Source organism: Hylobates moloch, unplaced genomic scaffold, assembly GCF_009828535.3.
Source record: "Hylobates moloch isolate HMO894 unplaced genomic scaffold, HMol_V3 SCAFFOLD_14, whole genome shotgun sequence".
In the NCBI taxonomy this organism is placed as follows: domain Eukaryota; kingdom Metazoa; phylum Chordata; class Mammalia; order Primates; family Hylobatidae; genus Hylobates; species Hylobates moloch.
The window spans coordinates 61,359,601-61,381,927 of NW_026652289.1; the positions used below are offsets into that span (position 1 = coordinate 61,359,601).

At 38.7% G+C, this 22,327-nt stretch overlaps 1 protein-coding gene across 9 annotated transcripts in view; it reads right to left on the reverse strand.

Annotated features, from left to right (window-relative positions):
• IQCH (IQ motif containing H) overlaps positions 1 to 22,327 on the reverse strand; it is a 257,935-nt gene that overhangs the window by 121,238 nt on the left and 114,370 nt on the right. For 8 of the 9 annotated variants that reach the window (XR_009209572.1, XM_058427228.1, XM_058427229.1 and 5 more), the window contains 3 exons: positions 15,977 to 16,053; positions 13,534 to 13,572; positions 618 to 1,169 (listed from right to left, as the gene is read on the reverse strand). Coding sequence is in view for 8 of the 9 variants with exons in the window: in XM_058427228.1 (XP_058283211.1) it covers positions 618 to 1,169; positions 13,534 to 13,572; positions 15,977 to 16,053 (668 nt within the window). In the remaining variant the exon portion in view is untranslated. The remainder of the gene's footprint in view (positions 1 to 617; positions 1,170 to 13,533; positions 13,573 to 15,976; positions 16,054 to 22,327) is intronic. The other variant, XM_058427227.1, reaches the window with a different exon arrangement.

The window sequence follows — 22,327 nt, forward strand, 5'->3', positions numbered from 1 at the left end:
AGCCAGGCATAAATTATATTAATTGATTTAATTACATACTTAAAACATCTTCCCCAATTAATTTAATTAGGTGGCTACATGATGCTACTGGCAGGGGAAGATTAGAGGCAGCTCACTTAATTAACAGAATATGAATGAAAAAAAGAGAAAGCAAACATAAATGAAATTGTGAGCACTAATTAAAAGGCTGTCTGCAAACTTAAATACTTTCTGACAAAATGGTGACAGCAATGTAGACAAGAGAGGATTTTTTTTTTCTGAGCAAATTAAAGTGCCAGAAGGTATATATAGGGAGAAAAAGTAATGCAGTTAAAACACTGATTTTCTGACAGAACTACCATAGTCAAAGTAAAGGGACTTTTTTTTTTTCTATAGAAAAATTGCAACAGATTTTGCAGCCACGAAAGCCACATTCTTGATTAGGGCTAAACTATGATGCACAAACAAATGTGGGGTTTGTGCATCATACATTGAGGGGAGTGAAAGGTGAAGGAGTCTGAGGCAAGGAGGGTAGTTGGAAAAAGAAAGGGAAGATAAACAGACAACTTATTGCAACCGCTCAAGCACGAAATGTTTAGAAAAAGAGGTCTGCCTTAACAGCTGGCAGCCTTGTGCACCTTGGCTCGAATGCGGAAATTCTCCAGGTGTCTCTGACGTGATTCCTTTAGTATCTTCTTTAGTCGAGTCTTATGGCAATGTAACAGCCAAGCAATGGCAATCACACCTGATGCCCACTTCTGCTGGCGATAAATGAGGAAGAATTTTCTTGCTTTGTAGCATTTCCATGTGGCTTGGATCTTCATGGCGGCCTCCGAATTTCCATCTTGGCCCTTGTACCTTTGACCTGGAAGATTTATCAGCATTTGGACATGAGCTGGGTCCTCTAACACTGAGAGGAGGTCATATCTGGTAAGTTTATTCGTCAGCTCAAACTCTGGAAGGAGGGCCACCAAATTATTCCCTTTTATTTTGACTTCTGGTATTGCATAGTTCCTGAGAAACTTCTCGACATGTTCCAAGAGAGAAAAAATACCTCCCCAAGCTAAGCTAAAATGTTCCTTGAATGCTAAGAAGTCTGGGGCTGTATTGTCTATGACACCATTATAAATTAAAAAGTCATAATCCCACAGTGATTTCAGGGCTCTCGAAGGTGTTGTGACTTTCATGGCCTGTGGGAAAAGAGAAATATATTTTAGAAGTGAAAGACATTATGATCTCCTTTAAATGAGTGGTCAAGACACACACTACCACATTATCATTTAGCATTCAATGGTGGGAAGATATGAATCCTAGTACTGATTTAACACACACATGTCATAATATGGAAGTCTGGCTAGTATATATCATTAAAACTCATTACCAGATGGATATGTTAGAGATCACTCAAATCTATTAACATTTTTATAAAAGTGTTACAAAATTGTTCAAGGAAACTGGTCATAAAAAATTATGCATTTAGTTTACTTTGATACAATCGCCTGACCCCCAATCTCTGTGATTTAATTTTTACACATGCACGCATGGTCTGAGAAGCGTGTTGCTGATTCCTTGATCATAACTTATCCACCAGTCTGAAAAACAGGGCGAAGCCGTTCTTTGCATTCCTTAGGATAACTTCAAATGTGCCTGTTAAAAGTTGTTTCTGACTTCATAAAAGATCATCACTTTTTAGCATTTTATAGTTCTTCTGCCATCTTCTCTTAATATCCAGAGGTCATTTTTACAAGGAACATTATGTTATATGTTATCACCTTTGTCATTCTTAGGTTTCTCTTGACACGTGTTCTTTTATTCTTAAGTCTGGTTTCTTCTTAGGAACATATATGGGGCTGTCCCAGGTGGATTAGAATCACAAATCTGATAACAAAACCAAGGGAGCATTTGCTTTTCATTTTGTTCCCATCTGTATTGACATTTTAAGCTATGAAAATACTTCTATTTATAATTGGCAAATTTCTAAGAATCAGATGCTGAGCAATTTTTTTTGTTCTTTACACTTTCTATGTTAAAAATAATAAATGCTATTTAAAAAATCATATCAGAGGTTGTTTAGATGACAACAGCAATACATGTCACCCCCATTTAAAAAAAAGGAAAGGGAAATTGTGTTGTGTCAATGACCACTCTGTAACCACTACATTTCAATTCTCAGAACCTATTCTACTGAAAACAGACACTCTGCCCATGATCTAAATGTTCCTAATGGCTTAGAGGGGTTGAGGGAGAGGGAGGGTACAGATTTTCAGGCCCTGAGTTCTCGTCAGTAAACCCGGTATTAATTTACTGTAATAATTGTTTCTGCTTGCTTAGGTATGTAAGGAATAGATTGTTTTCAATATGTCAGCATTCTCAGATGTATAAGCCCATCTTTACCAAACTGTAGGGTTATTATTGCTCTTTGCATTTTGAAGAGTTTTCAAAAAACTCAAAGAAAAAACCCCCCAGCAATTTATCCATAATGATTATGCCACAGCACTGTGTTGAGTATTACTAGATCAGATTATTCACGCGTTTTCTTTTCTCTGGTCCTGGGCGGCAGAATAATTAATTAGACTGCCTTCTCAAGTAAAAATGCTGAAAAACAAGAGTAAAGTCCAAAAGCGCAAATTTCCTTTCACTTTAGAAACAGACTTTAAACAGCAGCGAGCTTTTTGTGTACTTTTAACTTGAGTTGTTATAAGGCATAAAAATGAGGGAAAAAATCTTCTCGCCAAGTTTCTATCCCTTTCTGATCTAATCAGGGTACCAGAAGAGAATGCAAGCTACTTGGTAGATGAAAATAAATTCCTTCTTCTTGGATGGGCAAGAGAAAATTGGAGAAGTAATGCCTCCTTCAGCAGCCACCAGTGCTGGCAGGAGAGGCTGCCACTCCTGGTAGAAGACAAGTGGCACATGTTCCAACAGAAATGGCCTCTATGGCTACATTTCTCCCTCCCTTCAGGAACGGTCTCTGATACTGGGAATTAGAACTCAGAGAAGAATGACAGTTCTTCATCAGTGAGAAATAGACATGCAAAATAATCACAGATGGACATGTATGGAGCTGGCTGGTCCTGCCGTCACGTGTGATTCAGTCAACAGGACTCTGAGACTTCTGTAAGAAGCAAAGCTATGGATGGGAGATTTGCCAGAGAATCTTGTCTTCTTGGCAACATTCTGAAACTTCTTATCTTCACAGCAAGACATGTGGAATTAGGACCATCTATGAAAATGGGACAACCTTGGTAGAAGTTGAGAGAGGAGAGGACTCACATCTCTCTCAGACAGTGCCTTTCCATGGGGTGGGTCTAGAGATTTTATGCACATCAGCAAATGCATTTTAGACCTTCTGAAAGAACAGCCTTGGGTGGCAGTGGGAGCAAGCAAAATTTATCAGTGGCTGTTTTAGAACAAAGGGATTACACCTTTCTACCTTCTTGGACGATAATCCAGCAAAGACCTGCTCTCAAAGGAAACATACCCCTGGACATCAAACAGAACACTCAGGCACTGGGAAGCTATGGGTTTGGAGTCAGCTAAAGCATAACTGTAGTACATCTGTCACAGAGAATGCCACACTTGGGAGCACTTTAGACTTGGAGCAAGAAAAGACATGCCTCTCAAGAGAAAGGCTTCCCAAATTAAAGCAGTGCATCAGCATTGTGAGATCCATTGAGCAGGTAAAGACAAAGCTGCTTCACAGCCTGCTAGGAATAAGAGCCCTGATTAAAGGTCATGCCATGCTTCAGGTTCTGGCTCCTTCTGCTATTCTTTATCTCTGTGAACTTGTCTACTATTATTTGTTGGCTTTCTTTCTTTCCTTCTTTTTCTTTTCCTCTGCCTTCTTTCCTCCCTCCTTCCTTCCTCCCTCCTTCCCTTCTTTCCTTCTTTTCCCTTCCCTCTCTTCTTTTTCTTTATTTTTCCCTTCCTCCCTCTCTCTTTCCCTCCTTTTCTAAGATGTGCTGTACTCCCAATATGATATTACTGACTTAACGGCAATTTTTTTTCCTTCTAGCCAAGAAGGATTTCTGTCAAAACACTGTATTCTCACCTGGTCCTTCTTGGGTCACAATCATACCTTTGCGAGATGCCTGTATTCACTAATTGGCCCAAACAAAGCCCAAACCTGTGGCCTAATTATTAGCATCTTGCTCTAACTAACCAGCTGGGGAACAAAACATGTTTGCAAAGTGTAATCGCTAATTAGATAACTTCGAGAGTTTCTGGAGCAGTTATTTAGGCAAAATTCTAAATCCAAAACAAAAAACAGGAAAGCAGGATGGTGATTACATATGTTATTAAGTCACAGACATTAAGCAAAAAAGATAGACCCAGTGTTGCATTCTAAAATTTAGAAATACCAGCTGGGTGTGGTGGTGTGCACCCGTAGTCCTAGCTACTCAGTAGGCCGAGGTGAGAGGATTGCCTGAGCCCGGAAGTTCGAGGCTGCAGTGAGATATAATCACACCACTGCACTCCAGCCTGGGTGAGAGAGTGAGACACTATCTCTCAAATAAATAAATAAATAAAATTTAGAAATAACTGCCACAAAGAAAATCATATTTCTAAGACAAATGTCTTTATGAAAAATGTTCTTTTCATTTATGTGGACAGTATGTGGGTTTGGCATTAAACTGGATCCATAATCAGATACAAGCAGGATCTCATAGTGGCAAATGGCCAAGTATTGGGGATAATACCACATGGGTATCATCTTTAGAGAATGTTCATCATTCCATTGCCTAGAAGGATAGACTAAATTCCTTCTGAAACTAAAAGCCAATGTTCAGTTTCTCAAATACCCAAACATATCCATTAGTAACTAGCCCAGGCAATTGCACTGTGTGAAAAAGAGTAAGTTCTTTCTGCACCTTATGGCTCTAAATGAGAGTTTGCATTTAGAATATGAATGGAATGTCCCTCAGAGATGGAGTTCTTATTCTTTCTCAAAGACCAGGGATGCTATTTGTCTGACCCTGCTTTTAAATTGTGTTAAGGGTCCACAATATGCTGAGCTTTCTCTAGAATAAACATCAGGACCTCAGCTGGCTAGAACTGTTCAAAAGATGTACATGATATTCAGAGAGACTAGCTGACCTAATCAGCAGTCCGTAATTCAGCATAGTCACAGGTCTGAATTTTAGAGGACAAAGGAACTTGGAGGTCACTGGCCTTGCCTTTTGCTCAATAGGCTATTATGGGCCCAGAGAAATTAGCCTTGGCCTTAAGTCCAACTAAACTGGGTTCAAATCCAAGCTTTGCCAATATGTGCTACATGCCCTTGGGCAGGTTACTACACCCTAACTTTCCTAAATTTCCCTAAATTTCCTTATCTGTAAAAATGAAAGGTCCCTGCAGAGCTGCTATGATGATTACAGTATGTGTCAAGAACCTTTAATAGTGCCTTACCCCTAGTCAATGTGGTTTTTACTATAGAGAAGGAAACTGAGGCTCAGAGCGGTTAAATGACTTGCCCAAGATCACAAAGCTAGTTGGAAGATCTTCTTAATTTCTAAGACAGTATTTTGTTACAATAAGACAAAATTCCGTTTCTAAACAACCCAAATCCATATATAACCAAAGGAAGGAGAATAAGTACTATAAGAAGTGTGTCTTTGCTACTCTTCCATTTCCTTTCATCAGCCCCTCTTCCTTGCCATCGGGTGCTTTCTCTTCCACACCCTACCCCATGCTGACCCCTACCCCCGTACCACCAGTGCCCACAGCCTAAACTGCCTAGAACTCCCCATATGGCTCCTTACTAAGCTGTGCTCTTCTTAGTCTTCTTTCTACCACCTTGTACATCAGAGCCAATCTGGCCTTGATTTGCTGTTTTTTTCTTTTTCTTTTTAAAAAACGGAATGATAATTATTATTTTTAGAGACAGGGTCTCCCTCTGTCATCCAGGCTGGAGTGCAGTTGTGTGATCATAGCTTGCTGCAGCCTCAAACTCCTGGGCACAAGTGATCCTCCCACCTCAGCTTCCCGAGTAGGTGGAACTACTGGCACAAGTCATGATGCCCATTTAATTTTTGTAATTTTTTTGTAGAGATAAGGGTCTCGCTATCTTGCCCAAGCTGGTCTTGAACTCCTGGCCTCAAGCGATCCACTCACCCCAGCCTCCCACAGTGTTGGGGTTACAGGCATGACCCACTGCACTCAGTTCATTTTTTCTTATTTGACAGGCTGGAAAGCAATTTGTTAAACTAATTCCTATCACTGTGCTAATGAACATAACATAGTGTGGTGTATCGGAAGCAACAAGACCCAGAATCTAGTCTGTTACCACCTTCCTCTGTGGCCTTGGGAAGCCACTTCTGTGGGTTTCAGTTTCCATTAAGAGATCACTCAGGGCACTTCTAATTTTGATACCCTATGCCTCTCTGACTTAATGTGTCACCCCTCCAGGGATATTGGCTTTTTAATAAACTTCTGGAGCCAGTAAAGCCATCAAATCAAAGGCAACTATCTCCAATGGCATCACTTTATGCACCATGAAAAACACCTGGGGTATATTTTTTCCTATTCTATTTTTTAGATGGAAAACTCTTTCTAGTAACTCTGAAATCAAAATAGATTAACGGCTGCCCACACCACCTAATGGTAAAGGTGGTCATGGAGAGAGAACCCCAAAGAGTAGTGTTCCAGTATTCTGGGGCCTGCAAATCAATGGCTCTCAGTTCATAATATCTAGAAACTGTCTAAGTAATCCTTAAGTCCCAATTAAAAGTGAAAATCAGAGCCCTTAACCTTTACAAAGAGAATAAAAGGCAAAAACAGAACTCATCGAGCAGAGACATATAAAAGAAGAGACTTGAGTGTAAAGGCCACTCAGATCAGCAGCAATTTTCTAGGAATAATTTCTGCAATTGCTTTGAAAGGTATCTTTATTCAAATGAGTCTTCCTGAACTCTGAAACATTTCCTGAGGAGAAAAATTCCCGTCCTTTGATGCATTCTCATGGAACAAAAACACACGATGGATCAAAATCTGGTTGAAGATCAAACAGAACAGAATCAAGAAGATTTTGTAAATAGATGGTCTATTTTCAGTCAAATGTGAAATTTCCTTCTAGAGACACATTTCATTTTACTGCTGCATTGATTTCATCTTTTCTGTTACACCTCTAATATTCTCTGAGAAAACGTGACATAGTTAAGGACCACTGGGGACAATTATGATGGATGGGTTGAACCTGCTGGGGATGTGGACAGGAAGCCTGACAGGATGGGAATCAAAAGCAGCCTGGATTCCCAGATCTCTGAGCAAAGACACATCATAATTTTCTCTACATGTATGGGAAAAAGAGCAAGCCTCAAAAAGGACTGCTATTATCACCAAAGTAAAGCTTGACACTCCAATTTTCCTGAGAAAAATGTGGATCTAGTACGTTCCTTGATCACAGATCACTAAAGAATACTTGCAGAATTCCTACAGAGCTCCACCTTGTCATATTCTCTATACCTATATATGTATTTTTTTTTGTTTTTGAGACAGAGTCTTCCTCTGTTGCCCAGGCTAGTGTGCAGTGGTGCAATCTCAGCTCACTGCAACCTCCACCTCCCAGGTTCAAGTGATTCTCCTGCCTCAGCTTCCAGAGCAGCCAGGATTACAGGCATGTGCCACCACACCCGGCTAATTTTTGTATTTTCAGTAGAGATGGGGTTTCACCATGTTGTCCAGGCTGGTCTTGAACTCCTGACCTCAAGTGATCTGCATGCCATGGCCTCCCGAAGTGCTGGGATTACAGGCATGAGCCATCGTGCGTGGCTTCTATACCTACATATGTATTCTGGTTTATTTTTCTTCATAGCACTTATCTCACTCTTTGATATTATATTAAATATCTGATTATTACCTCTCTCACTAGAATATAAACCCCAAGAGGGCAAGGACTAGGTTTGCTTTGTTCATTGCTGTGTCCCCAGTGCCTATCTAGTACACTGCCTGGCACATGGTAAAGGTCAAAAAGGATTAGCTGAATGAATGAATGTATGAATGAATGAATGAAAGTGTGAATACTAAAAGTTAAGCTTATAGCCAGTTGGACTGGGTTCACAGCACAAAGCTGTTCTATGATCATACAAGTTATCTGCAAACTTGTATCTTGAGTTTTGGAGCACTAATGCAAAGTTTGGCTACTGAGATACAAAAATGTCCATACCCTTTGATCAATAAGTTCCACAGGCTAGTTGTGGTGGCTCATGCCTGTAATCCCAGCACTTTGGGAGGTCAAGGCAGGCGGATCGCTTGAGCCCAGGAGTTCCAGACCAGCCTGGGCGACATGGGAAAACCCCATCTCGACAAAGAAATGCCAAAAAAAAAAAATTAGCTGGGCGTGGTGGCATACGCCTGTAGTCCCAGCTACTCAGGAGGGTGAGGTGGGAGGATTGATTGAACCCCAGCAGGTCAAGGCTGCAGTGAGCCACAATCGTGCCACTGCACTCCAGACTAGGTGACAGAGAGAGACCTCATCTCAAAACAAAAACAACGATTATTTATTAATAATGTAACATTTATAATTTAATGTCAAGCAATAGGATGAAAAGAAAATTATGGTATATCTTTAATAAAGAATCTTATAAAGCCACTAAAAATGTTTTATGAATTTTAAATCATATGTGTAAAGGTTTATGATAAATTGTTAGATGAAAAGAGTAAAACCACAGTTGAATATACAGTATAATACCAACAAAAGAATATGCCAAAGTTTAAATAGTACCAAAGGATTGTGATATGGGGAAAAAATTCTTCTATACTTTTTTTCTCTTTTCTGAATTTTCCAAATTTTCTATGAATGATCAGGTCACAATTTGATCAATGAAAGAGATAAAGTGAAAAAATAAAGATTATCTTGTTGGCTGATAATTTAACCTTTTTTCTGTTGTATATAAGCAAAATTATTAATCACATGTAATAAAAATGTTCAGTTAGACAATGCTATGAAGAGTAGTAAAAACAATTCTTATAGTTTTTCTCGGTAATTATAAGAAAAATTGTTCCGCAAGAATTTCAAAAAAATTGTTTGGCAAATAAAACTGTATAATTTCAATTCATTTGGAAAGTTTAATGATTAAAACACATAGGTGAGGATGGCAATTTCTAATGAATTAGAGAAAATGGTAACTGTTTTTAAAAGATTCTACATGCAAATCAAAAGCACAATGAGATACTATCTCATACCAGTCAGAATGACTATTATAAAAAGGTCAAAAAATAACAGATGCTGGTGAGGTTGCAGAGAAAAGGCAATGCCTATACACTGCCAGTGGGAATGTAAATTAGTTCAGCCATTGTAGAAAGCAGTTTAATGACTTCTCAAAGAACTTAAAAGAGAATTACCATTCGACCCAGCAATCCCATTATTGGGTATATACCCAAAGGACTATAAGTCATTCTACCGTAAAGACACATGCATGTGTTATGTTCACTGCAGCACTATTCACAATAGCAAAGACATGGAATCAACCTAAATTACCATCAACAGTAGACTGGATAAAGACAATGTGGTACATATATACCATGGAATACTATGCAGCCATAGAAAAGAAAGAAGTCATGTTATTTGAAGCAACATGGATAGAGCTGGAGGCTATTATCCTAAGCAAAATAACACAGGAACAGAAAATCAAATACTGCATGTTCTCACTTATAAGTGGGAGCTAAACATTGAGTACACACGGACACAAAGAAGGGAATGACACAGGGGACTACTTGAGGGTGCAGGGTGGGAAGAGGGTGAGGATACAAAAACGAGCTATCGGGTACTATGCTTATTACCTGGGTGATGAAATAATCTGTACACCAAATCCCCATGACACACAACTTATTAATACCTATGTAACAAATCTGCATATGTACTTCTGAACTTAAAAGTTGAAAAAATAAAAATTAGGCTGGGAACGGTGGCTCACGCCTGTAATCCCAGCACTTTGGGGGGTTGAGGTGGGCAGATCATTTGAGGTCAGGAGTTCAAGACCAGCCTGACCAACATGGTGAAACCCCGTCTCTATTAAAAATACAAAAAAAAAAAAAATGTAGCTGGGTGTGGTGGTGCATGCCTCTAGTCCCACTAACTTGGGAGGCTGAGGCAGGAGAATAGCTTGAACTAGGGAGGTGGAGGTGGCAGTGAGCCAAGATCGCGCCACTGCACTCCCACCTGGGTGAGAGAGCAAGACTCCATCTAAAAACAAAACAAAACAAAACAAAAACATCAAGATTTGTGTTTTTTAAAAAAGATTCCACAGGGTTTTTTTTTTTTTCCCCCGTGTCTGGATTTTTCTTTTCTCTTCTTCCTTTAAGATGGTAAGTTAAATGAAGTTTTATGAGAGAAAATGAGTCTAAAAGAGAAAAAAATAGCTTTGGACTTGCTTCTGAATCTCGTTTTGTATCTCCAGGTTGCAGAGCTCTAATTCTCTTAAGACCTGCCCTCTCTTGAATCCTTTAGGGCAAGACAAGAAAGGAGACTAAATTGTGCTGGGAGCAAAGTCAACCAGGGAGGCACCCTGTGCCCTTCAAGAAGTAGGTTTATTCCCCCACCAGATATGACATGTTAAAGCCAAAACTGCTGCTAGATATCATCTAGTGGTTTTGAAAGTATACATTTTAAAGCCTCGAACACTTTGTTCAATCAAATACCATATAGTATGATAGTAAAGAGGTAAAATAGAAAACCCAGGTGGTCTACAGCCCCCTATTGCTAGGAGCTTTTGCTTCTCTGCTTTCCCTGGGGCTATGGGGTGAGGATTCCCTGGGGCTGTAGGGTGAGGATACGGAAGCCCCTTAAAAACATTGATTTGATCCAATCTCCTTTTTATACAGATAGGAGGAAATGAGAGCAGATAGGGGCAGTGGTATGTTTAATGTCACACATACTGCCTGATTAAAACAGTTCAGCTGACTCACCCATAAAATAATTACAGTTTTCTAAATGAGAGGATCAGAAGTACATGTTGGGAAAATACTAAAGAAAGTAACAACTGAAAAGAATGACTAAGAGAAGTGAGACCCCAAATTTGAGATTACAATGTTATCACCCAAACCTATTCTTTCTACACCAATATAAATTTTACAACACAGGGATGGCTTAGGAAACAGGATTTTCTTTTATATTTGTCTTCAATTTGGATTTTTTTTTTAATTTTGAGATGTTTTGGGAAAGTTTTAAACACACAGAGAAGTATAGTGAATAATATAAAAAACTACCACGGACACATTTTTGTTTAATTTTTCGTCGTCTTTGCTGTATATATACGTGTGTGTGTGTGTGTGTGTGTGTGTGTTGTGTGCATATATGTGTGTATGTTATATATATATAAAGTTAACATCCTCTCTGTATTTCTTTTCTTCTCCTTCCTCTTTCTTCCTGTTCCCAGAAGCAAACACACTCATGAATTTGGTCTGTACTCCTATAGTAGAATAAATATTTGCAAACAAATGCAAACAATATTTGCTTGTTTTATCCATAAAATAGATTTTTATTATCAAAATATTAATTAAAATTAAGTGAATCTTAACATAGTTTTTATGCTTGCCTTAAGATAATAAAAAGATTTATTTGCTGACAGGCAATTTTAACAACCTCAAACCTTTGAACTAGATTCTTGAAAACAAAGATGCCTCAGATTTGCTGAAATAACTATTACAAACTCTACCATCGTTTTTTATTCTTTGGATCCTGTGCAAAGCCTGACTGACTTAAACTTATTCAACTTCTTAAATTGGGTTTGGTTAACTGAGCTATAAGATAGAAAAGGCTGTTAAAGTCGGAGCCGATGAAAGCAGACACAACAGCAAAGGTGGTAACTGCTGTCTGTTATTGAAGAAAACAGTAAAAGACACAGAAACTGATTATCTGTATACATGATATTGAATAGAGAATAAATATTAAATTATATTAGTTAGGCAGAAGTGTAATATATTTTAGAAATGTAATAAATGTAATATGTTTCCATAAAAAATGATTGATGTTTATAAAAATTTCTAATGCTTTAGGGCTCTGGTAGTTACATAGTCCAGTTTTGTATGTTGGCTCTGTCATTTACTAATTGGATGACTAATTGAATGACAATAGTGCCTATTGCACAGAAATCCTGTGAAAACTAAGTGAGATAATCCACTTAAGACATTAGGAACAGAGCCTGGCAAAGAGTAAGCACTCAGTACATGTTAGCTGCAAGTAGCAGTAGCAGCAGCAACAGCAGCAGTAGTAACATGAGCAGTAGTAGTACTATTTGAAAAACTGACCCACATGGAAGCATTCATAACCTGGAACAGGCAGAGAGCACAAACTCTGGAGCTTCACTCTCAGCTGGATCCTTTGCACCCTTTTACCAACTGAGTGGGCCTGGGGACAATTGCAGCACATAGGTTCTGCCTGCTATGAGGGTTCAGTGGGTATGAAAGATGCTTAGTGCCATGCATGCAGGACATGATCAGTCAACATTAGCAGTTACACATATTCCAGATAAATAATGCCTTACTGTTCATAAACACATCCTATTTTTAACCTGCAGAATCAAGCTCACACTTTTCTCACATTAAGACGTCAAGGGACGCAAGAGGAAGGATCTAATTGCACTGATTAGTTTACCAAGGAGCAATCTGTCTAGATACAGAGGGACTGTATGTAATCATTGATGTGAATAAAGCTCTATCTAGGCATAGCTCTGCAGGAATAAAATGTGACCCCAAGGTCGGGCCTTTTTCCTTGAAAGCAGATGGCTAAGATCTCTGTGAAATTCTTACTGATAAGAGATCACCAGGAAAGGGAGGCCTAGAAGATGCTCTTAATAATGGACCAATGAGTTATGATAATGAGTACTTTTCCAAAACACTTTCACACACATTAACGCATCTGATCCTTGCAGCAACCCTATGTGAAGGAAGGTATTACCCTCATTTGTCAGAGGAGGAAAGTGAAGAGCAGAGAAGTCAAGTGACTTGCTCAAAGGAGAATCCGGTGCATTCCTACTTCAAGTTCAGGACTTTTATTACCCATGCATGGCCTTGTGGAATGTTCCTTGCTGGCATGTACTTGCCATATTGTGGGGGCTATTTCATTTTTCCAATGTTTTTGTAACCTTAGTTGTTAGGATTAGCTTAACTCTAAATCCCATCTGTACTACAGCATACATGCAGTATGTTGCATGTGTGTGTTCATCCTATATGCGTGCACACATATAAGCACGTGCTGGGGGACAACTGCATTTATTTTTCAACATTTTATTTCTTTTTAAGTGTACTTTTAAAAGATGAAAATCTATGATTGAATTTGAAGACTGATGTGATTCAGCCAAATTTTAAGGACGCTAAGTCATTTGTTTGGACTGAAGCCTGAGAAGTAATTCAGTCCCAAAAGAAGGCAAAAAAGGGTTTCCACTTTAAATGAACCATGTTTTTTTTTCCTGAAACCATGATCTAATTTCTTTTATAAAGGAAACACGAACTTTTGTTGCCATCTCCAGCTGTCAAGCAGTCACCCATACTTTTGCCCTAAGGAAGGGACATCAGGTGACAGACCCTAAATTTCAACTAGTCACACAAATTACAGACCTTCCTATCATGATGTCCTCTTGACCTTCTGCTTTTCCCCTACAATGAAGAATGAGACACAGTTTAAATCAAAACGACTCTCATGGGCAATTTTACAAAACAAATAGAAGGCTCAGAGCCTCACCCCCTTCCCCACTTTCCCCGCTGGGCCAGCCTGTTCTCTCTTTCCACGCAGGCAGGAGCTAACAATTAGAAAGACCTTTCCCACACTGACAATGATGCTCTGTTTGCCAAGCCCCGTTTGCTTTGAAGAAAGAGTTTGACTAAGTAAATATTTATAAAAACACTATAATCAGATGCCAAGTCCCACTTCTAGGGGACACTAGCGTGGCACCACACTGCTTTGTGGTGGAGTCTGATCAAAGGTCTGTACTGGCTCTATCACGAGGCTTGGCATACTGAAGTCCTTCTCTTAGCCTTTTAACTTCCATGCCCAGGACACTTCCCACAAAATATGTGAAAAATTACATTTACCATTGAAGAGTCAATTTAGAAATGCTGTCCCAATCTGGGACCACAGGAAAAAGTCATTAAATATTACTGTTTCCAGCAGTTCGGGAGAGCTTTGTGAAGTCAACAGAGAAAATTAAAGCCAGGGCTCATTAGCATTCAGAAAATATGTCATTATTTAAAACTATTTTTTCATGGTAAACCATTTACTGGCTAAAACCTAGTCATAATATTTGTATTACCTGTAGATCTGTTATCTATAAAACTGTGGGACCTGAGTGCTCCAACAGGGGAGAATCAAAACAGGTGCCTCCGCCTGTTCCTATTATGCACATTAGCCCATGGCCTTCTCACAGCCTGTTAAACAGCTGAATTTGAAACAATAATGGTGCAGGCCAAACACTCGCCTGAAGGCCTGCCTGTCTTGGGATTTGGCCATTTACATTGATTTTCTTTACCCACATTTTTCATGAAACACAAATATTTGCCACGGCAACTGGGGTGTCACATGACATGCTGCTACATAAATAGCCTGGAAATCTCTTAAGGGGACACAGCCCACCAGTGCTGATAATACAGTGAAACCTCTTGATGATTTCAGTATTGAAAGATAAAAGTCTGAGAAGAGCAGGTAGCAGTCTACTATGGAGAGGCAGTAGGATTAATTTCTCCTGTGCTGCTCTCCAATTTCTCCTTCTTTCTTTTCTTATGAGAGCAGCTGAAAACATGACCACTTTCTACATAAAGTAAGCCAGAAAAAGACAGTGCCAGCTGTCTCCTTTCTGTGGTGAAAAGTTTCAAAAATCACTGTCTGCAGTCCATAAACATAAGAAAGCAAGGTACAAAAGTCCAGCACATTTAAACTGGGGGAATCTCCATAAGAATGAATTACATTGTACTGTGAAGAGTTAATGTTAAAGAATACAGAATTTGGCCCGGTGTGGTGGCTTATGCCTACATTCCCAACATTTTGGGAGCCGAGGCAGGTGGACCACTTGAGGCCAGGAGTTCGAGACCAGCCTGGCCAACATAGCGAAACCCTGTCTTTACTAAAAATGCAAAAAATTAGCTGGGAGTGGCGGTACATCCCTGTAATCTCAGCCACTCGGGAGGCTGAGGCATGAGAATCGCTTGAATCTGGGAGCCAGAGGTTGCAGTGAGCCGAGATTGCGCCAACTTGGGTGACAGAGCAGGACTCCATCTCAAAAAAAAAAAAAAAAAGGAAAGAAAGAAAAGAAAGTGCCACATGATGGTTAAAAAAGAAAAAAAAAGGCCAGGCATGGTGGCTCATGCCTATAATTCCAGCACTTTGGGAGGCCGAGGCAGGTGGGTCACTTGAGGTCAGGAGTTTGAGACCAGCCTGGCCAAAATGATGAAACCCCGTCTCTACTAAAAATACAAAAATTAGCCGGGCATGATGGTAGGCACCTGTAATCCCAGCTACCTGGGAGGCTGAGACATGACAATTGCTTGAACCCAGGAGGCAGAGGTTGCAGTGAGTCAACATAGTGCCACTGCACTCCAGCCTGGGCAACAGAGTAAATGAGACTCTGTCTTGAAATAATACAGAATTCTTTCCCCTGCTTCATTAAGGTATTCTATGTTTGGAGATCTTGCCTTTTTAGCCTGTATTTATAGACAAATGAAATACAGTAGAACCTCACAATAAGATATCCTATACCACACAAATTTGGATACAAAGCAACAGCCACTGGACTCCTGACCAGTTAGTATTAGAGGCTGACCCAGTCATTTAGTTAATCTTGCAATGATGCAACATGATTGAATTTTTTAGACCCCACCAATAACATTATGCTAGAGTTGACTTGTACAATTCCCCTTTTGAAAGTCAAATGCATACCAGCAGCAGCTGAAATAGCACTTATTTCTATGTTGAAGGTACAACTCAATAACATGTGTAAATCACCAAATATCTCACAGAAAGTGTTGTAAATAAGAACAATTTTCTTTCTATAGTGAGGAATGTAAATACCTTTGATCTTTGTTTCTTGGGAAAGAACTTCACTTCTGCTGGAGATGGCGGTGGTTCCCGAGGTATAGTGAAAGTGGCTGTGGATGAAAATGGTACATGTTACCTTTTCCAGAAGAAGAGGCTGAGTCATTGGTTGGATGCTATTGGGTTTGCACCTTGAAAGTCAAATGGCTCTGTCACCCACTGTGCGCTCACTATCTTTCTTTCTGTATTCATTCAATGAAACAGCTATGATCACTGACTTCAAAAGGAAGCCAAGAGCATGAGAGGGCAACAGTTCTATTAGAATACAAGGTCAGCCCGCCTTATGCAAACTGCCTGATAAAAAGGCAAATTTTAAAAGCAGGCACATTTTAAAAGCAGGCAAATTAGAGAGTAATATCTGTCTTATAAAATGCTTTGTTAGAAGATTTCTTTAAATAGCCAGATTCCCAGGTTCATGTAATATGTGATTTAACATAGCTACATATGGACTATTCTATTGTGTAAAAAAAAAGATTCTAAAAAATTTAAATGACTGAGGGAAGTGATACAATTGAAAAGCACCATAAAGATTATTTTTGAAATCAGTTAAATCTATACGCAACAACTTTTAGAGAACACACCTAGTCCATAGTCGAGGAAGAATGGGCCCACATGCTAGACAATGCTGTCTCAATCACATCTCTCCTACTGCCTAGCAGCAAACCTGACTGCCCTTTACCAAAAGCCCAAGTCTGACATTCTCAGGGGAGAAAAATCCTTATACTACTCATCCCAAGAAAGAGAACAAAAAATTTATTTAAATGATTAATTGAATAAAAGAAGTGAGGCTTCTTTCAGCTCAATTCCTTCAGCTCAACCCCCTTTTCTGTTAGTTTTCTATAACAACAATCTTAGAAGGAATTGACAGATATTGATCAAAAACAGCACGCTAGTAAAGGATATCAATATATAATTTAGAATCTCACTTTGAGGACTTGGTTCTCTTAGATTGCCTCAACTGAGCTGCAAGGAATATCTTCAGCTCTTTTTTAAAAAGTAGGAAAGATAGCAGAGCCTTTTCAGTGAAACTCACCTTCACAAAAGGGATTTCTTTGTTGCATTTGATCAACCCATTTTTACACCCCTCTGGTTTCCCTGGCTTCCGGCAAGCTTCTCTGTGACTTGTAGTCCTCACTCTCCCCTGGCCAGTAGTGTATGAAGACCCCATTTTAAGGGTATAGTTTTTGCCTTCAGTTCTATGCTCTCCTTCCCTGGTGTCCACTTTGGAGTTTGCTCTCCCACTTCTGAAGGTAAGTCCACATCCTGTGTTCAGCCTGCTTTGAATCCACAGATTCACCAGTAAAATTTGTTATTCCTATTGTCTGCAGACTCAGTACAATTTTTGTTTAACTTTCAGATTCTTGCAGAAAAGTGAGATTTATGGCTAAATTCCCATGTTCAAACAAAACAGCAGCTGAGAAATTTTCAAGTGGGCATAACTTATAACGGATTTTAGTAAAATTTTAGTACAATTTGGTAGGATAAAGATCTCAAGGATAAGTAATTTCACATTGTTAATCCACAGTTAATGATATCAATAAGAATTTTCTTAGCTGTCTGCAGAAATGCTATCACTAAATTATTATTTCATGTGGCCTTGGATTTTATGAGACACATGCATTTGAAGAATGTGTCTGCATTTTTACAAAACCGTATCCTAATGCACTGCCTATTTTGCTACTCAATTTCCCTGCTGGAAAAATGTTTGGTAAATTTTGCCAGAGTTAATGTAGAGGAAAAAATCCTTGTCTTTCTGGACAAACTTGTATGCTTCTGTGGTAGTTATTACTAATTTTTTTTTTTTTTTGAGATAGAGTCTTGCTCTGTCGCCCAGGCTGGAGTGCAGTGGCACAATCTCGGCTCACTGCAAGCTCCACCTCCCAGGTTCAAGCCATTCTCCTGCTTCAGCCTCCTGAGTAGCTGGGACTACAGGTGCCCACCACCATGCCCGGCTAATTTTTTTTTGTATTTTTTGGTAGAGATGGGGTTTCACCGTGTTAGACAGGATGGTCTCAATCTCCTCACCTCGTAATCCACCCACCTTGGCCTCCCAAAGTGCTGGCATTACAGGCGTGAGCAACTGCGCCCAGCCAGTTATTTCTAATTTTAGAGCCCCAGTTTTTTCAGAGTGACAATGTGCCCAACTCCCAGCAAATTAGAAAAAAAATTTTTTTAAGAACATGCAGTTAAATTTTAACTTAAGATAAACAATAAATAAGTTTTTAGTATGTCTCAGATATTAAATATACTTATCCAACAAAGAATAACAGAATTTCCATGAATGGATTAGAATAAGCATAACATCATTCTAAGTATTTATTTAGTATAAGTATGTCTATAATCCTTATGTTAGCTCTAACCCTATCCCTGGACATACACTTTCCCAGCCTTTCTCGTAGCTAGCAGTGAGCAGTGAGATGTAAGGGAAAGTCCACCCCAAGGCTTCTGGGAAGAGACTGACACCACTATTTTCCCCTTCATCTGGCCTGGAATGTGTACGTAAGGCCCAGGGCTGCAGAAGCCATCTTATGACCAAGAGGTGGCAAGCATGAGGATTAAATCAAACATACCAAAGAGGGTAAAGTAGAAAGAACACCATGACAACCCTGCTGATCAATGCCACCATCCCTAGGCTCCTCACCTCCCAATTTCTTGTGTACGAGACAAACTCTTCATTGTTTAGGCCACTGGTAGTTTTCTGATAGTTATAGTCACATGCATTCCTGAGTGGTACTACCCGTTCCCATCTCTCCCTCCTTCCCTCTTCTCTTCCTTCCATACTTTGTCTTATTGCATGTGCTAGGACCTCAGTACCAAAATGGTGGCAAAAATGATCATCCTTTACTTGTCTCTGCTTTTAATGGAGAAGTAGAAAAGGAATGCTTCAAAAGTTCCCCTACTAAGGATATTTTTTGCTCTAGGGCTTTGGTTGATAACAACAATCAGGTTCAGAAAATTCTCTTCTATTCTGCTCCATCCAGAGGATTTTCCCTTATCATTAATGTTGAATAGTATTGAATGATTTTTTTTTTCTTTTGGTATATATCAAGACCATGAGGTTTTTTCTTTTTAAATATGTTAATATGGTGAATTATATTGCTAAATTTTTCTGATGTTGAACTTTCCTTACGTTTTTCCTTGATTATGATGAGCATTTAAAAATGCTAATGTTTTTTAGAATCTTTGCCTCTATGTTCCTAAATAAGATTGATCTATGTATATTTTTTCTTGTACTGTGCTGTTTCAATTTTGGTAGCAAAGTTATAATAGCTCCATAAAATCAGTTGATAAGCTTTTCCTCTTTTTTTCCCCTATGGAATAGTATAAAAAGAATTAACTGACCTGTTAAGGTTGGTAAAACTTGCCTACAAAAGGCCTGAGGCCTTCGCCCCTCTGGCATATTAGAGTATGTGAGTGTGTGTCTGTGTGTGTGTGTTTAAAAGACAGAGAGATATTTTTGACTACCAATTCAAATTATCTAATAATATTGTTTTAAGTTTGTTATTTTTTCTCAAGTTATTTTTGGTAGTTTACACTTTTCTAGGAGATTTTTCATTTCATATTTTAAAATGTATTGGCACAAAGTTACCATACTACGATTTTTTTAAAATTCTACTGTATCTATAGTTAGTGACCTTTTTTCATTTTAATAGTGTTTACGTGTGCCTTCTATTTTCCTTTCTTTATCATTATTGTCAGAGATCTGTCTGTTTTATGTTCTTTTAAAGAAGCCAATTTTTGACGGCACAGTGGCTCAGGCCTGTAATCCCAGCATTTTGGGAGGGCAAGGTGGGCAGATCGCCTGAGCTCAGGAGTTTGAGACCAGCCTGGGCAACATGGTGAAACCCTCTCTCTACTAAAATACAAAAAATTAGCTGGGCGTGGTGGTGCGCACCTGTAGTCCCAGCTACTCGGGAGGCTGAGGCACGAGAACTGCTTGAACCCTGGAGGCAGAGGTTGCAGTGAGCTGAGATCACGCCACTGCACTCCAGCTTGTGCTACAGAGTGAGACTCTGTCTCAAAAAAATAAATAAATAAATATAAAATAAAAAAATAAAGAAGCCAATTTTTAATTATTTTGGATCATTTTTGTTTTTACTTTCTTAATGTCTGCTTTTATTTTCATTATTTCCTTTCATTTTTTTTCCAGTTTACTGCTTTTCTTTTTCTGTCTTCTTGTGTTTAATTAGGCTTAGGTCACTTATTATCAATTGTCCTTGTTTTCTTTTTTCTTTTTTTTTTGAGACTGAGTCTCGCTCTGTCACTCAGGCTGGATTGCAGTGGCGCAATCTTGGCTCACTGCAACCTCTGCCTCCCGGGTTCAAGCGATTCTCCTGCCTCGGCCTCCTGAGTAGCTGGGATTACAGGTACGCACCACCATGCCTGGCTAATTTTTGTATTTTTAGTAAAGGCAGGGTTTCACCATTTTGGTCAGGCTGGTCTCGAACTCTTGACCTTGTGATCTGCCCGCCTCAGCCTCCCAAAGTACTGGGATGTTCTTGTTTTCTATTAAATGCATATAAATAATGGATGAGGTTGCTCAGAAGTGATGAAAGACACTGGTCTACAGATTCAAGAATCCCAATAAATACAAAGCAGGATAAATAAAAAGACCTATATGCCTAGATGTATCACAATGAAGCTGTAGAACACAAAAGACAAAAAGAACTTATTTCAACTAGAGAGGAAACAAAAGACAAATTGTTTTCATCCACAATTTTAGCCACTATTCACCACTGACTCCGCAATAGTCCATAGGCTCCTCAATAGCAGATATAATTGCTAGAAAACAATGAAATAATATATTGAATGTGCTGATAAGATAACTTTCAAAAAGCAGGACATAAACACATTTTGAGGCAAATAAAATTTGAAAGAGTTTATCATCAGCAGAAACAGGCTTGTACTAGTGGAAATTGAAAGAATATAATTTAGGGAGATGGAAATGAATGCAGTATTGAAAGTCTGAGATGCAACAAGGAATGAAGAGAAAAGACAGTGACAAATCTGTTGGCTAATATAACAAATATTGATTACATAAAAAACATTAACAATAACGTCTTGTGGGTTTTTTTTAAAAAGATACAACTAAAATACATAAGAAAAATAGATGCTACATCAGGAGGAAGATGGAGTTAAAATGTTCTGAGGTTTTTATACTGTTAAAGGGAAAAGTACAGATATTTATTAACTTTAGACTTTGATAAGCAATATATGCATGTGAAAATAAGAAGCTAATCACAATAAGAATATAAAAGGAATGTATCAATTCCAAAATAATAGAGGAATAAAAGTATAATGAGGAAAAATAATGTATTCAAAAGAAGACAATAAAGGAAAGAAAATGAAATAGCAACAAAACAGGGCAGGGCACAAACAGAAATAGTCTAGATGGAAGAAATATTATCAAAATATATTAGTAATAAGAATAACTGTAAATACGGTAAATGCTAAATGGATAACGATGGTCAGAATGAGTTTTTTTTTTAATTCAGCTGTATACTATTTATAAAAGACAGACTTAAAACATATTGCTACAGAAAGATTAAAAGTAAAAAAATGAGAAAAGATACGCCAGGCAAACAATAACCAAAAGGAAGCTGATGTGGCTATATTAACAGACAAAATGCTATTTATGCTAAAAAGCAATTATAGAGATAATGAAGGACAGTGTGCAATGATAAAAGTTCCCATTTACTAGGAAGATATAATAACTACAGTAAGAGTTGGCAAGGATGTGAATTCACAGAGTATCTTATACACTGAAGGTAGAAATGTAAATTGATGCAATGACTTTAAAAGACAGTTTGGCATTACTTTCTAAAGTTGAATGTTCACCTACCCCATGACCAACATTTCCACTCCTATTGACCAACAAAAATGCTTGTTCATACTCAGTAGGAAAGGTGAAGGAGTGCACAGCAGCACTGTTCACAATACCAAAGGGTGAAATCAACCCAAAAGTCCATCAACAGAAGACTGGATAAATTAACTATGGTCTATTCAAACCATTATCTTCAGCAAACTAACACAGGAACAGAAAACTAAACACTGTATGTTCTCACTCATAAATGGGAGCTGAAAAATGAGAACACATGGACATAGGGAGGGGAACATTACACACCAGGGACTGTTGGGGGGTGGGGGGAAGCAGAATGGAGAGCATTAGGACAAATACCTAATGCGTGCAGATCTTAAAACCTAAATGATGGGTTGATAGGTGCAGCAAACCACCGTGGCACATAAATACCTATGTAACAAACCTGCATGTTCAGCACATGTATCTCAGAACTTAAAGTAAAATAAACAAACAAACAAAAAAATGGA